General features: G+C 41.0%; 1 protein-coding gene across 1 annotated transcript in view; it reads left to right on the top strand.

The window, feature by feature from the left end:
• Positions 1-661: 661 nt before the first annotated feature.
• The window catches only part of DDX46 (DEAD-box helicase 46), a 57,440-nt gene continuing 42,453 nt past the window's right edge, over positions 662-15,648 (top strand). Inside the window, exons 1-9 of the mRNA XM_063447467.1 lie at positions 662-758; positions 2,167-2,361; positions 3,192-3,332; positions 3,615-3,711; positions 6,479-6,644; positions 7,562-7,707; positions 8,354-8,467; positions 10,002-10,167; positions 10,466-10,586. Coding sequence (XP_063303537.1) covers positions 742-758; positions 2,167-2,361; positions 3,192-3,332; positions 3,615-3,711; positions 6,479-6,644; positions 7,562-7,707; positions 8,354-8,467; positions 10,002-10,167; positions 10,466-10,586 — 1,163 coding nt within the window. The 5' untranslated portion in view covers positions 662-741. The remainder of the gene's footprint in view (positions 759-2,166; positions 2,362-3,191; positions 3,333-3,614; positions 3,712-6,478; positions 6,645-7,561; positions 7,708-8,353; positions 8,468-10,001; positions 10,168-10,465; positions 10,587-15,648) is intronic.

Genomic DNA, 15,648 nt, shown 5'->3' with positions numbered 1-15,648 from the left:
CTCGCGAGAGGAGGACCCGGAGGAGCTGCTGGTAACAGCTCCCGGGTCCTCTCTCCCTCCCCTGCCGGTCGGCTGTCAGTAATGTGCCTGCAGACCGGGGAGGGAGATCACTGATCTCCCTCCCCGGTCTGCAGGCACAATGCAGGGCTGGCACTTGGGCAATGTCAGCCCTGCATTAGCCGGCAGGGGAGAATCTCGGGGGGGGCAATTGCCCCGTTGCCCCCCCCCTGGATCCGCCACTGAGGTCTAGATAAAGGACAGCCCCCCCATCCACTCACCGGAAAGGAAATATAGCAATCACATAAAAAGGTTCAGTTAAAAATAGAAACAGTGAGCTAGTACTCTGACCTGACTTGTGATGGAGCAGCAAAGAAAGAGGAAGTGATGTGGATATGCTTTCCCTTATATATACTCTGACTGGGTTCTTTATTTCACCCGTTTTTATGTTGCTGCTATGGAGTTAGTAAAGAAAGTTAATGCAAAATATAAAGCCTCCTGTCATGTAGTAAAATTCTTATTTTAATGGATATCCCTGTGTTACAAGGGCTGCTGCAATTAATGACACTGCCAGCTCCGGCCACTAGGGGCACTGTGTCATTAGTGCTTTAGCCCTCTATTTATGCTTTGTGCTGCGCACTCTATGGTTTCTTGGTCTCCGCTTTGCGTTTGCTTCCGGGTGAGAGTGCTAGAGGAGGGCTTGGATATCGTGGAGGCTTCGTGAAGCAGAGGCCTAGCCGAACCATGGGGAGAGAGTCCAGGTAAGCCGTTGCTCTCGGTTTTATAGAGCTGCTAGATTAGATAAAGCCGCTAGCAGCAGGGCTGCTTCATACAAGGAGGATAACCCTGTGGACACCCTGTGATGGCGGTGCACGGGGTCCTATTTACTATTAAGCCCTATGGACACCCTGTGATGGTGATAAACAGGGTGCTATTTACTATTTAGCCCTATGATGGTGATAAGCAGTGTGCTATTTACTATTTAGCCCTATGGACACCCTGTGATGGTGATAAACAGGGTGCTATTTACTTTCTCACCCAATTGACACACCGTGATGGCGGTAAACAGGATCCTGGTTACTATTTGTACGGCTTGAGTGCATGGCTGGTTGAGATATTAATGGGTCAATGAATAATAGTATAAATCCTGGACCTGGTTTATTTGCTGGTGCTCCAGGCATATTTGTGGATATTTGTTGATGGGCTATTGTAAGGAGAGTAACTGCCTGCTATACTGTAATTCAGATTTTACAGATGAGCTCCACAGTTCTATATTCTGATGCTCCTTTAAAAACGCTAAAATTCGAAGAATGCTATTGCATGTAGACAATGAATACGGGGGATTGTTGTTCTGCTATGTTGTAACATTTCAAAAGTAGAGCAACATTTTGCGACTGAGTATTCCTTGTGACAAATGCCCCATGGTGTGGCATGATAACAGTAACAATGTATCTGTGATAAAGTGTACAGAATTAAACGAATAGCTAAAATTATTGTCTTAACTTTCTCAGTCTGCAAAGATTTCAGATTTGCAGTTGGATTCAGAACACATTGCAGAAAGCATGGTCCTTGCACTTTGTATTAATACTTTACATACTCACCAAGGCACAAATTAAGACTTCTTCAAAGTAACTGTTGCTGCTAAGCTGAGGGACAGTCTCTATCTGCAGAAAGATCACAGTATTGCTGATGGCTAGTAGTTTGGGAATGTTGTCATTTCATACAAGAATATGTTTTCTATGCTCTGCTCTGTTTAGGGATTAGGTTTGCTTGTCTGCCACATTCTGGTCAGTGAAGTGATCTTACATTATGTCCAGTATTTTAATTTTTACATAGCTATTAAGTGTGCATGGTTTTGGTTTGCTCTTTTGTTTTTTTTAATTTTAATATTTTGATTCTTGGAATTTGAGCTTGCTTTGTAATGCCTATACAAATCCAGTTTATCAATGGTTTTATTAAAGGTACGGTATGGGCACCATAACAACTTCATCAAAATGATGAGGTCCCAGGCATTTTCTTACCTTCATTTTGATTAAGTTATGGTACCCATACATTTCCTTTAATAATATGTTTTGTGGTTGGTCTTTTAAATATAATGCCCTTTAATAGGAGATGAGTCCTTCGTAACTTACCAAAAACATTTATATATTTGTTCCCCTCTTTCCAAAGGCATTACCGAAAGCGCTCATCGTCACGTGGCCGTTCAGGGAGTAGGTCAAAAAGTCGTTCACCACCAGATAAGAGAGCCAAGCGTGGAGAGGAGAGGCGCTCTAGGAGCCGTGAGCGGGATCGAGATCGCAGACGAGAAAGATCCCGCAGTCGGGAGCGCAGGCGGTCACGCTCCAGAGACAGAAAACGGCTTGGGTATTGTTTTTTTTTTTTCTGTAATTTCTCAGCTTTTTAACAAGAACAAGCTGTACTGAGGGTTAGGAGAAATAGTTGAAAATGCCAACTCTGTTAAAATCTCAGTTTTATAAGTGTATACCGAGTTTTAGTATGTGTGTATACCTGTCTGTGCTTGTTGGCATTTCCAGGAACCAGAAGACTGAAAGGACCTAATTTATTTTCTGGTATCAATTTAAGTGTTCACATATGTTTTAGAGATTTGTTATAATAAAAGTTAAGTTTTAGATTTCACTGAGCTAGATCATCTGTGTTTATATCAATTAAAGTGCCAATTTTATAGAAATTTGTGTTAATATACTAATAAAAGTGCCAACTGTATTGAAATATTGGCACTTTTATTAGTAGATTTTGAAATGCATCCCCAGCTGTTTAACTGCCAGGGAGGTGTTTCAAAATCTACTTCTGAAAGTGTTAACTTCCTTCTTACGTTAGCTGAGTGAAAGTAGCAGCTGCATTCTGCTATAGTCTAACTGCCTCCTTACACCATGAATTCTGATGCCCCCGAGCCCAAAGTGCTAGTCACAGTGTGCACCTCATCGTGTGCTTCCTCAGTTCACCATTTTCTTTAGCATTATGTCACCTGAGGTAGTCAGTGCTCAGACTGTTAAAATTCAGAGGCTTTTCAATTAGAAAATGGTGACGGAATGTCTCATCTGCGGGAAAAAGGCAAGAACTTGTGCAAGCTCTTTTAAGTATAGCACCAAAGGTGACTTTTCTATGCTCTTCCTGTTTTTATTCATGGATCTTTTTTGTTGTCTTAATATATTTATTTTACTTTTATTTTACAGCCGCAGGCCAAGCAGAGAAAGGGAACGTAGCCGGGAGAGAAGAAGATCTCGTAGTCGTGAACGGAGAAGGTCAAGGAGTAGGAGCCATAGTAGGCGATCCAGATCAAACAGTCCTGGCAAGAACAAAAAGGGTGAAACCAGGTATTTTAGTTATTTAGCTGCACTGGTAGGTAATTTACTTTGATGATAACACTAGTGAAATGCTTTCTGGTTTAATTAAAATTGTAAGTTAACTGCAGCTTTAATTGGAACTGTACCTGTATGTTGATTTTTCTCTATATAATTAGCATGGCTTGTGGCTTTCCGGTTACTCTAATTCTGAGAGGATTGTGAGAAAGTCGGGAGCTGTTCTGTGATCAATCATTTTTGCAGGACCACTTCATGTATGAAAATATCCATTAATTTACTATTTAAATTTTGTAGATCAAAGTCTAAGGAGAAGACAGATGGCTTAGAAGCATCTAAAGAGAAGAAAAAAGAAGACAAAGAGGAAGAAAAGGAGAAAGAGAAGGATGTCAGTGTAAGTTCTGTTCAGGAATGAATATAAGAATAATAGTTCTCTCTGTCCATAATTGATTTTTAAAATTGTATTTAAGAGGTAGAACGAAGGCTGGTTTATAGACTAATAGGTACCATATACTCCTAATAGCAATTATTTGTAATATTTTATATACATTTGTGCTGACTCGTAACATGAAATTTACTGTGTGGGAATCATTGAGAGGATTGGAGGAAAGCTGCAAATTACAGTATAGCAGCATTGAGATTAACACATATACAGATATTGGTATTTAGAGGAGAAGCGCCTCACATATATGAAAAGTTGGTTAGACCATTGCTTGAGTTTAGCCAAAAGTGGTCACGCAGGTGATCAAAAGCTTGGATAATTGTATTTGGACATTGCAGCAGTGAGAAGCTCTGTAGAGTAGACGAACGCCAAAAGGCGAACGCCAATTTGATAGGGCATTTCTAAAACAAGAGTTGAGAAACAAGAGAGTCTTACGTAAGTACTAATGTCTACTACAGCAGGAAACAGGATGATCCCCACTGGTGAAAAGGGGGTTGGGGACTGAGCCAAACCAAAAGGACAATCCGTTCAAAGCAGGTGATTGGCCACCTCTCCCACTTCCAGTAGGTTAGCAGGTTGCAGTCTGAGCACTCTCAGGTAACATCCAACCAATTCAGGAAGATTCTTTCCAAAGGTAAGTCAAGGTGCTCCCTGGGCTGATAAATCAGGACAAACAGACAAAAATACAGGATTTCCTTAGACAACAGGCATATTTTCAAATAAAATCAGGAGTTTCTCAAACATGCAACCAGCCCACTCTGCAGTCAGGCCCTTTACCCGTTTTTTTTTTGTTTTTTTTTATATAGAGTGACTGTCTTTGTGTTCTTGTAGGTTAAACCTCTTTAAAGTCAAAGCTAAGTGGAAGATGTTTATTAAAAGTTTGTATGGATGAGGGTGAATAGGTGTTTTTAGGAAGTATTATTTTCTTTTTCCAATCCTCTAGCTTGAGTGCAGTGCTATACAGATTTTTAAATTAGATCTATATAACTTACCCCTCTCAATTTGTCTTGTTTAGGGGGTATACATAGAAAACAAAAGAATATATACAAAATAATTGTGCAGTATTATATATAGTCCGTGATTATTTGTATGAGATTAAAATTACTCACATTTTTTAGAGCCTTTTTAGATTTTAGGCTCTAAACTTCCAGGCTTCCGTGTCTTTAAGGTAGACAACTTAAACCCCTTTTGTTGTTATGGACTTCTTGCCTCTATTTTTCTCCAAAATGTGGGTATAAGAAGACAAAAAAGGAACTCTGGGTGTAGTATTTAAAACCTTCTTAAGTAAATGTATAAATGGTTGAAATGGTGCTCACCTTTTTTAGAGCCTTAAATCACTGGCTTTGAGTTTGCAGGCTTAGTGTCATTTGGGGTGGCACTTCCCCTTACCGGAAAGAGTGCAGGATTCAGAAGTTCAAGGTATCTAGATTTATTACTTAATACATATACATTCAATAAAAGTAACACATAAAACTAGAAAATAAAAAAATCAGTCTATATAAAAACAGCCAACTGAGGAAGCTATTTCGAGCAAAACGCGTCTTGGCAAGAGAATTCATTGATCACTCAGAGTATTGACTCATTGTTTTTATATAGACTGATTTTTTTATTTTCTAGTTTTTTATGTGTTACTTTTATTGAATGTATATGTATTAAGTAATAAATCTAGATACCTTGAACTTCTGAATCCTGCACTCTTTCCGGTAAGGGGGAAGTGTCACCCCAAATGACACTAAGCCTGCAAACTTAGAGCCAGTGATTTAAGGCTCTAAAAAAGGTGAGCACCATTTCAACCATTTATACATTTACTTAAGGTTTTAAATACTACACCCAGAGTTCCTTTTTTGTCTTCTTATACCCACATTTTGGAGAAAAATAGAGGCAAGAAGTCAATAACAACAAAAGGGGTTTAAGTTGTCTACCTTAAAGACACAGAAGCCTGGAAGTTTAGAGCCTAAAATCTAAAAAGGCTCTAAAAAAATGTGAGTAATTTTAATCTCACACAAATAATTAATCACGGACTATATATATAATACTGCACAATTATTTTGTATATATTCTTTTGTTTTCTATGTATACCCCCTAAACAAGACAAATTGAGAGGGGTAAGTTATATATATCTAATTTAAAAATCTGTATAGCGATGCACTCAAGCTAGAGGATTGGAAGGTGGAAACACCAATCAGCCCTCAAGCTGTTTTTCCTGGTGTTTGTTGTCTTAAAGTGGGATATTAGGAGTACCCACAGAGTGTCTGTAGCAGCTAAATACTACACTATAATAAGCGCCAACTATAACCACACCGGTTTGTGTCCATATTTATTTTCTTTTTCCTCACCATCCAATCAATTGTTAATTTTAATTTTAACACATTATTATTATTATTATAGCAGCATTTTAAGCACCATAACTACTACAACATGCTATAGTGGTAATAATGCCAGGAATCCTTTGGCAGCATCACATGGTAAGCAGTCAAGCCATTAAGAAGAGGATGGCCTGGCTAGTCTTCAGACATCACTAAATCAGCAGTTCTTACTGATGGCTTCAGTCAATTAATTCTCCTCAAATAGGCGCACAATTGCTGTATCTAATGCAAAATGTGTGTGTGTGTGTGTGTGTGTGTGTGTGTGTGTGTATATATAGTTGAGGCAGCCATAAAGAGTCACAATGGTTTATTAGAGTAACTAACTATACACATTTAAAAATCTTATATTTCAGAATTTTGACCAGAATAAACTGGAGGAGGAAATGCGCAAACGAAAGGAAAGAGTGGAAAAATGGAGGGAAGAGCAGCGCAAAAGAGTTGTGGAAAGCATCGGAGAGCTGAAAAAGGAAATTGAAGAAATGAGACAAGGGAAAAAATGGAGTTTAGAAGATGATGATGGTATGGTATTCTTTCCTGAAAGAACACGATTATAAATAAAGTAACAAGGAGCTTAAAGAAGAACTGCTATTTTCAAGTATTTTTAATGTTATGTTTAATTTTCCCCCATATTAAATGCCCTGCACTAGTTTCCAACATCCATACTTGCCAACAAGTTGGCTATTGTCTGATGGTGGAGATCCTGGTTAGTGCATTGCCTCTAATGATCAAATATTCCACAATATCTGCAACCTTCTCTTGACGTTAATATGATCCAGGTGGACAGATTATTACGTAGCTGATAATTTTCATGGTACCGCATAGGCATTTAAATGATATTTTGACCAACTAATTCATTTTTATCATGCTTTGGTATGCAAATTGTATTTATTTTTCAAAGTTTTATCATTGATGCGTCAGTTTTAATTAAAAAATTTCCTCATGAAAGTTTTTCAATAAAACTAAAGTGCTGATAATAAAGGTTTTGATTAAACTTTGAAATAAGTCCCTTGAGTGCTTTACATTACTTTGGATTGTGCGCTCTTACTATAGCAATGGGAAAAGCATTGATTTTAAGCCCTTGTGAATATATCTATCTATTGATCTAAATGTATATCTCACATCACCTAATTAATGGTCAGCATTCCTGGGTCTTGAAAATAAAACAATTTTTATTTCACTCTGCTTTCCAGTTTGAAATTAAAACTTCATCAGAAATGCTGACCAAAAGACAGATAAAAATTAAGTTTTATTTTCAAGACCCAGGAATGCTGACCTTTCCTTTGGGTATTTCTATACTATCTAGTGGTTACAAGCGCTGGGTACCATAACTTATCTGATCGCAAGGAATTTATATGTATATAGATTAGCGTTCCTAAGGAACACATTTGGACATCTTTATCTTTTGCTATAGTTAAAATGCTTGCTCCATATTCCAGATGATGAAGAGGAGCCTGCAGAGGGAGAGAAAGAGGGGGAAGAGGAAGAAAACGAAGAGTTGGATCCCCTAGATGCATACATGGAGGAAGTAAAGGAAGAAGTCAAGAAGTTTAACATGGGTAGTATGAAAGGTGGAAGTGAAAAGGTTAGTCATTTTACTTTAAAATCTATAATATTCATTATAATCTTTATTTCTGTATATATTATTATTTGTGTGCGTGTGTCAGCAGACAAGGCTCACGTGAAATAAAATTAAATATTGCATAAGCCAGAATATTTTTGAAAACTGCAGTTTGTCAACAGAAAATAAATAATACAAATATATATATATATATATATATATATATATATAATTTTTATTTTTTTTTTTTTTTTCTTGATATAAAAACACTGATTTAAAAAAAACAAAAAAATAAATAAAGGCTAAATAGTCTTAGCAGTTTGATGCAAAATAAATGTACTATCATTTTGTGTGTCTGGGTTATTATAATTACTGAAAATGTAGACACTTTGTATACAAAGTTATTTACTGAAGTGAGAAGTGTTGGAATTCAGAGTGAACTTCAAATGTAACACAAAGTTAGCCAAACTAGAAGTATAACTGACTTGAATTTTTTCCCACGTTGCCTATAGTGAACCTAAATTTGAAATTCACTTTGAATTCCTGACTGTTTCCATTTTAGTGAATAACCCTGATCATTTTAGAATTTTTTTTTTTTTTTTTATCATTTTAGAAATTCACTGGCTAGTACTGAAGTATAAATTTACATATTCTTTCTTTTATCATTTAGAAAAGTGGACCAACTGTCACGAAAGTAGTGACTGTGGTCAATTCAAAAAAAGTTACTGCAGAAACAACAAAGAAGAAAGGGGAACTTATGGAGAATGATCAAGATGCAATGGAGGTGAGCTTTTATTTTCTCTATTATGTTTAGTGTGTGTATATATGTGTGATTCCATATGACAAAAATCACAAAGCCACAAATCGCTCCCCTGCACTCGTAATTACCAAAATCAAGCAAAATAGATATTTGTTGTTCACAAGTTGTAACGGCTTACTTTTGTTGGGAGTCTGTAGTGCAGATATATGCTTACCCTTGCAATTAAACACAGGCCAAGGTGGTCAGGTAAGAACTCACCTGGCCTGTGAGTCTGTGCACGGGGGCTGTGCAGGTTAATGCTCCAAGTCGCAGTACAGAAACTGATAACCAGGAGAATAGTCGTGGGTAAGCCAGAGGTCAGTGGGTGCCAGAAATCAGGATAAGCGAGTAGAGAGCCGAGGTCAGAGGATGCCAGAAGTCAGGGTACAACGAAATAACAATCCATGGTCAGGAGCACACTGGAACATGAAACAGCAATACTTGAACCAGAGTCAATGAACTGACACTGCCCTCAGGGAGGGGCAGTGTCTTATACCTGGCTGATTGGTGATTAGCCACAGGTGTGCTGAGAATGTTGGAGCAGCCACAGAATAACGTCCAGCCCCCAGTGCTGTATACAAGGCAAGATTATACTTCAGGCAATTTCTAGAGCAGTATAGTGGCTCAGAGGCAAGAGAGCAGGTCCAGGATTGCAGAGTACCCAGGTTCAAGTCCCTCATCGGGCACTTCTGGGGCGACCTCGTCTGGATGTCGCGGTGAGAACTGTGACACAAGTGTGCACCTAATGCAAGTGTTGTGTCCTCTTTAGTCCTTCCCCATGGGAAAGTATTGAATCTATTTTAATTCTGTATGACCGTTGTATAAACTGCAGTTTGTAGAGGGTTGTTTTTTTTTTTTTTTTTTTTTTTTTTTTAAATTGGCCTGGATGCAGTGCTCTTTGAAGTGGTCTGGATGCAGTGACTCTTTAACCCTGCAATGGTAATTATTGCAGTTTCTGAGAAATGTCAATAATTACCTTGCAGGGTTAAGACTGCCTTTAGTGACTGTCAAACAGACCGTTACTAGAGGCACATCCTGGTGGTTAGGCGACTTTTGATCACCTAACTGACACTGGTGGCGAGGCTGTCGGCGAAGTCGGAGGGGGCAGAGCACTGACCCGGCACTGAGGCGCTAGTGTTGTGTAAGTACAGTTGGGGTTTAACCCTTAATCTATGGGCGGGGTGGCGCGAGGGACCTATAGTGCTGGTAATAAAGCTTTGTATTCCTAGGAGTATAGTATTCCTTTAAGTCCATTTCCATGCAAAGAAAGTACTGGTTTACCATGAAGGAAAAAGGGAACTCCTCAAATTATGTGAATAGGTTATGTTTGAGCTGTTCTTGGGAATGTCTGCTTGTTTTTTTTTTGTTTTTTTTTGGTAAAGATCTTTGTGCTTCGATCTAATCTTTCGAAAAATAAATATGTAAATAAATCACTTGTTCTAGAACACTTGAACCCTTTGAAATGTCTTATATATTCAAAGTAGTAGCATTTTAAACATTTCTTATTTTTCCTCTTTAGTATTCATCGGAAGAAGAGGAGGTAGATCTTCAAACTGCCCTTACAGGCTTTCAAACAAAGCAGCGCAAACTATTGGAACCAGTAGATCATGGAAAGATAGAGTACGAGCCCTTCAGGAAAAACTTTTATGTTGAAGTTCCAGAGCTTGCAAAAATGACCCCAGAAGGTAACATTTTGTGCATTATTTATCTCTAGGGGAACCTCATTAACCCTACTGAGTTGTTTGTTCATGGCCTGCACAACAATTCTGTTGTGAAATGTTTTTTTTTTTGTTTTTTTTAAAGGAACATTGTAGTCACCGTAGCTACTTTAACTGATTGTGTTATGGTACATTGAGTCAAATTGGACTTGCCACTTTTTTATTTAATTAAAAGCATTATATTGATAACACATGGGGGAAAAATTTTATAAAATTGTTAGTATTTTTTTTTTTTTAACTGTTATGGATGATATTTCTGTTTTAGAGGTGAGTGCATACAGAATTGAACTGGAGGGTATCATTGTGAAAGGAAAAAACTGCCCAAAGCCTATCAAAACCTGGGTCCAGTGTGGGATTTCAATGAAAATTTTGGCTTCTCTCAAAAGGTAAGCGTTGTTTATTTTTTTGCAGTGTTGCTATATAATTGTAATGGTAGTATTTATCTATCTTATTAGTTTGCTCTTAAATTCTCATTTTGCTACATAATGTTTCATAGGGATTTTGTATATCATAACTTTGCTGAATCTTAAACTCCAATAAAGGTCACCTTTATTATCTACATTTTGAATTGGCATCTATTTATTTTATTTTTTTGCAATGAAATTGCAGGCAAGATTGCAATGCCACGACAGCCAGAGCAAGTACGACAAGATATATCAGAGAGACAGTTATATGGCATTTCAGCACAATTTTATATTACCATAAAGATATTGGTCAGAATAATCGAGAAACACAGGCTAGCCATTTGTGATAAAGGTCAAAGAAGATAAAAATGCTTAAAACGGGCTTTACATGTATAATATAATCTGGCTGTACATAAGGCTAGCTAGACAGGATCCTGCAATACCCCAGCAGCAGCATTTGCAAGCTTAACAATATACATGTCTAAACAATAGCAAGGCATGTGTGATACCTGCACATTCTAAATAACATTCAAGCTAGGCTAACCTTACCAGGTTACGAAACAGAATAGAAAGCCAACTTGGCTGGATGATAATTGGCAATATGGTAAAATAATAAATGTAAGAACACACACTTAGTAGAGACCACTGGAACCTAAGTTGTCACGATAGCACTTCATCCAGTAAAACACAAATAAAAACAAAATGGCAAATCATAGCGAAAAAGAAAAAAGGTGATGAGAACACAACAGGAACACATATATGCGCTAAATAGAATGTGAAGGCAGATAAGAACTATTCAGCCCTTATCAAGTCTGCCCAATTTTCTAAATACTTTCATGAGTCCCTGGCCTTATCTTATAGCTAGGATAGTCTTATGCTTAAACTCCATCACTTTGTTAACCTCTACCACTTCTGCTGGAAGGCCATTCCATGCATTACCCAAGTCCAAGTAAAGAAACACTTCCTGATATTATTTTTAAACCTTTGCCCCTCTAATTTAAGACTGTGTCCTCTTGTTGTGGTAGTTTTTCTTCTTCTAAATATAGTCTCGTCCTTTACTGTGTTAATTCCCTTTATGTAGTTAAAGGGATTCTCTAGTGCCAGGAAAACAAACCTGTTTTCCTGGCACTAGAGAATCCAGGAGTGCCCCCCCGCCTGCCCCCATCCAACGTCGCTGAAAATGTTAAAACTCCTTCAGACACTTTCCTGAATCCAGCGCCGACTCCGCCCACACTCCTCCCCGCTAACGTCCACCGGTGGGGAGACTTAATGCGCACGCGCGGCAATGGCCGCACATGCATTAGACCTCCCCATAGGAAAGCATTAGTAAATGCTTACCTATGGGGATTATGGCGACGCTGGAGGACCTCATGTGTAGCGTGAGGACGTCCAGCGTCTTTTAGACGACTTAAAGCCGTCTAAGAAGCTGGAAGTCCCTCTAGTGGTTGTCTGGTAGACACAATCAGAGGAGGACTTAACCCTGCAAGGTAATTTTTGCAGTTTATAAAAACTGCAATAATTACACTTGCAGGGTTAAAGGACCACTATAGTGCCAGGAAAACATACTCGTTTTCCTGGCACTATAGTGCCCTGAGGGTGCCCCCGTCCTCAGGGACCCCCTCCCGCCAGGCTGGATGCAGAGTAAAGGGTTAAAACTTACCTTTATTCCAGCGCCGGGCGGGGAGCTCTCCTCCTCCTCTCCGCCTCTGATCCTCCCTTTCGGCTGAATGCGCATGCGCGGCAAGAGCTGCGCGCGCATTCAGTCGGTCACATAGGAAAGCATTTACAATGCTTTCCTATGGACGCTTGCGTGCTCTCACTGTGATTTTCACAGTGAGAATCACGCAAGCGCCTCTAGAGGATTTGGAGGCTGGATTAACCCTATTATAAACATAGCAGTTTCTCTGAAACTGCTATGTTTATAAAAAAAAATGGGTTAATCCTAGAGGGACCTGGCACCCAAACCACTTCATTAAGCTGAAGTTGTCCTTTAAGGGTGAGAGCATTTAATCTGGGGGACAGTTCAATTGACTGTCATGGCCTTGTATGCATATCCATCTGCTAGAGCAGGGGTAGTCAACCTTTTTCTACCTACCGCCCACTAATGCATCTTTCTTGATGGAAAAATTTCCTTACCGCCCACCAGTTTTCGCGCAAGTGCGGAATATTTTTTAGAAAGGAGGGTGTTTTTAAAAATAAAATAAAGGTACGTACATTTATCTTTTTATTTCTACTTTATCCATGTTTATAATGTTTTTTTAACTTTATAAAGTTTAATGAGAAAACAATGAAGTAAATTGAAATTACCTTTACTAGTGATTAATGAGGTCCTTGAGGTTGATGCTGCGAGACTAAATATTATCTGGTTCGATTTTCGTAAGGTGGATGGGGGGGGGCTGTAAGGTGGGTAGGTGTTCTGTAAGCTGGGTAGTGGTTCTGTATGGTGGGTAGGGGTTCTGTATGGTGGGTAGGGGGACTGTGAGTTGGTATGGGGGATGTGAGGTGGGTAGGGGGCCATATAGTGGGTAGAGGGGCTGTAAGGTGGGTAGAGGGGCTGTGAGGTGGGTAGGGGGGCTGTGAGGTGGGTAGGGGGACTGTGAGGTGGGTAGGGGGACTGTGAGGTGGGTAGGGGGACTGTGAGGTGGGTAGGGGGACTGTGAGGTGGGTAGGGGGACTGCGAGGTGGGTAGGGGGACTGCGAGGTGGGTAGGGGGACTGCGAGGTGGGTAGGGGGCTGCATAGTAGGTAGGGGGGCAGTATAGTGGGTAGGAGAGCTGTGAGGTGGGTAGGGGGGCTCTATAGTGGGTAGGGGGGCTGTATAGTGGGTAGGGGAGCTGTGAGGTGGGTAGGGGAGCTGTGAGGTGGGTAGGGGGGCTGTGAGGTGGGTAGGAGAGCTCTATAGTGGGTAGGGGGGCAGTATAGTGGGTAGGGGAGCTGTGAGGTGGGTAGGGGGCAGTATAGTGGGTAGGGGAGCTGTGATGTGAGTAGGGGGGCAGTATAGTGGGTAGGGGAGGTGGGTAGCGGGGCTCTATAGTGGGTAGGGGGCTGTAAGGGGGAGTAGGGAGGCTCTATAGTGGGTAGGGGGCTGTGAGGTGGGTAGGGGGCAGTATAGTGGGTAGGGGGCTGTGAGGTGGGTAGGGGGACATTATAGTGGGTAGGGGGCATTATAGTGAGTAGGGGGTCAGTTTAGTGGGTAGGGGCAGTGAGATGGGTAGGGGGGCTGTGAGGTGGGTAGGGGGGCAGTATAGTGGGTAGGGGGCTGTGTGGTGGGTAGGGGGGCATTATAGTGGGTAGGTGGCATTATAGTGAGTAGGGGGTCAGTGAGGTGGGTAGGGGGTCAGTGAGGTGGGTAGGGGGGCTGTGAGGTGGGTAGGGGGGCTGTGAGGTGGGTAGTGGGGCAGTATAGTGGGTAGGGGGCTGTGTGGTGGGTAGGGGGGCATTATAGTGGGTAGGTGGCATTATAGTGGGTAGGGGGTCAGTATAGTGGGTAGGGGGTCAGTATAGTGGGTAGGGGGGCAGTGAGGTGGGTAGGGGGGCTGTGAGGTGGGTAGGGGGGCTGTGAGGTGGGTAGGGGGGCAGTATAGTGGGTAGGGGGCTGTGAGGTGGGTAGAGGGACTGTCTGTGAGGTGGGGGCATTTGAATGGTGGGTAGGGGGCTGAAAAAGGTAAATACCTTTCAGTGTCCTCTTGGTACGGTGGGCAGCTTCCCAGTAACATGTGTGGGGGTGGAGCTTGTGGGCAGGAGGCAGAGCTTCTGTTTGGGGGCGGGGCATGCGACCGGAATTATTTTAGAGTGTGCAGGGAGCAGGGAGACTGAGAGGTCTCCCTGCAGCTGCTGGCAGCCACACCAGCCCCCAGCTCCCAGCTCCTCCCTCCTTCCTCCTTCCTCCCCTCGGACTGACAGGCTGGCAGAGTCTGAGGGGAGGATTAATCAGAATGATTAGGTCTGTCAGCCCCACCAGCCCAGCCACCCACTCTCTTAAACAGAGGATTTAGCCGCCGAAATCCCTACCGCCCACCTGGAATCCTGAAACGCCCACTAGTGGGCGGTAGGGACCAGGTTGACGACCCATGTGCTAGAGTGATAGGTCAAGGATTCTGCTCGGACTGGCTGAATATTAAGAATGAGACAAGGATGTTCGTTAGCTCCAATGCTTTACATTATGTCTCTGGAACCACTTGCTAATATTATACTTAATAATAAAAACATTAAGGGTATAAAAATTGGCACAATAGAGTGTAAACTAACCAGGTATGCAGACAATCTGTTGATGGCTCTCAGCTCTCCAGAAACTTCATTATCTTATTTGTTTGAAGAGATATATAGATGTATGTATGTATGTATATATATATATATATATATATATATATATATATATAATTTCCCTATCTAATTATAAAGTAAATAAAAACAAATCCGAAATCATGTCAATAGCAATAGAAGAAGAAACCATACATAAAATCCAAACCCAATATGGCTTTGTGCTGAATAAATCAGGGATACATACTTTGGGATAATCTTAAAGGACCACGATAGTGCCAGGAAAACAAACAACACTTTTTTTTTTCCTGGCACTATAGTGTTAATAGGTCCCACTCCCGCAGGGCTGAGGGGGGAGAAAGGGGTTAAACACTTACCTTTCTCCAGCGCCGAGCTCCTCTGGCGCTGGGGACTCTCCTCCCTCTTTTGATGTCATCCGCCGAATACACATGCGCAGCAAGAGCCGCACGCGCATTTAATCAGTCCATAGGAAAGCATTTCCCAATGCTTTCCTATGGATGGCAGCGTCTTCCTACTGTGAAAATCACAGTGAGAATCGCGGAAGCGCCTCTAGGGGCTGTCAGTGAGACAGCCACTAGAGGCTGGATTAATCCTAATGTAAACATAGCAGTTTCTCTGAAACTATGTTTACAGCTGCAGGGTTAACCCTAGGTGGACCTGGCACCCAGACCACTTCATTGAGCTAAAGTGTACTGGGTGCCTATAGTGGTCCTTTAACAGACAATGTTGAAAACATTTGTAGAATTAAATATCTTTCTTTAATT

Source organism: Pelobates fuscus, chromosome 3 (genome assembly GCF_036172605.1).
Source record: "Pelobates fuscus isolate aPelFus1 chromosome 3, aPelFus1.pri, whole genome shotgun sequence".
NCBI lineage: Eukaryota > Metazoa > Chordata > Amphibia > Anura > Pelobatidae > Pelobates > Pelobates fuscus.
Note: the sequence above shows the minus strand (reverse complement) of the source record. Positions and strands in the feature narration are given on the sequence as shown.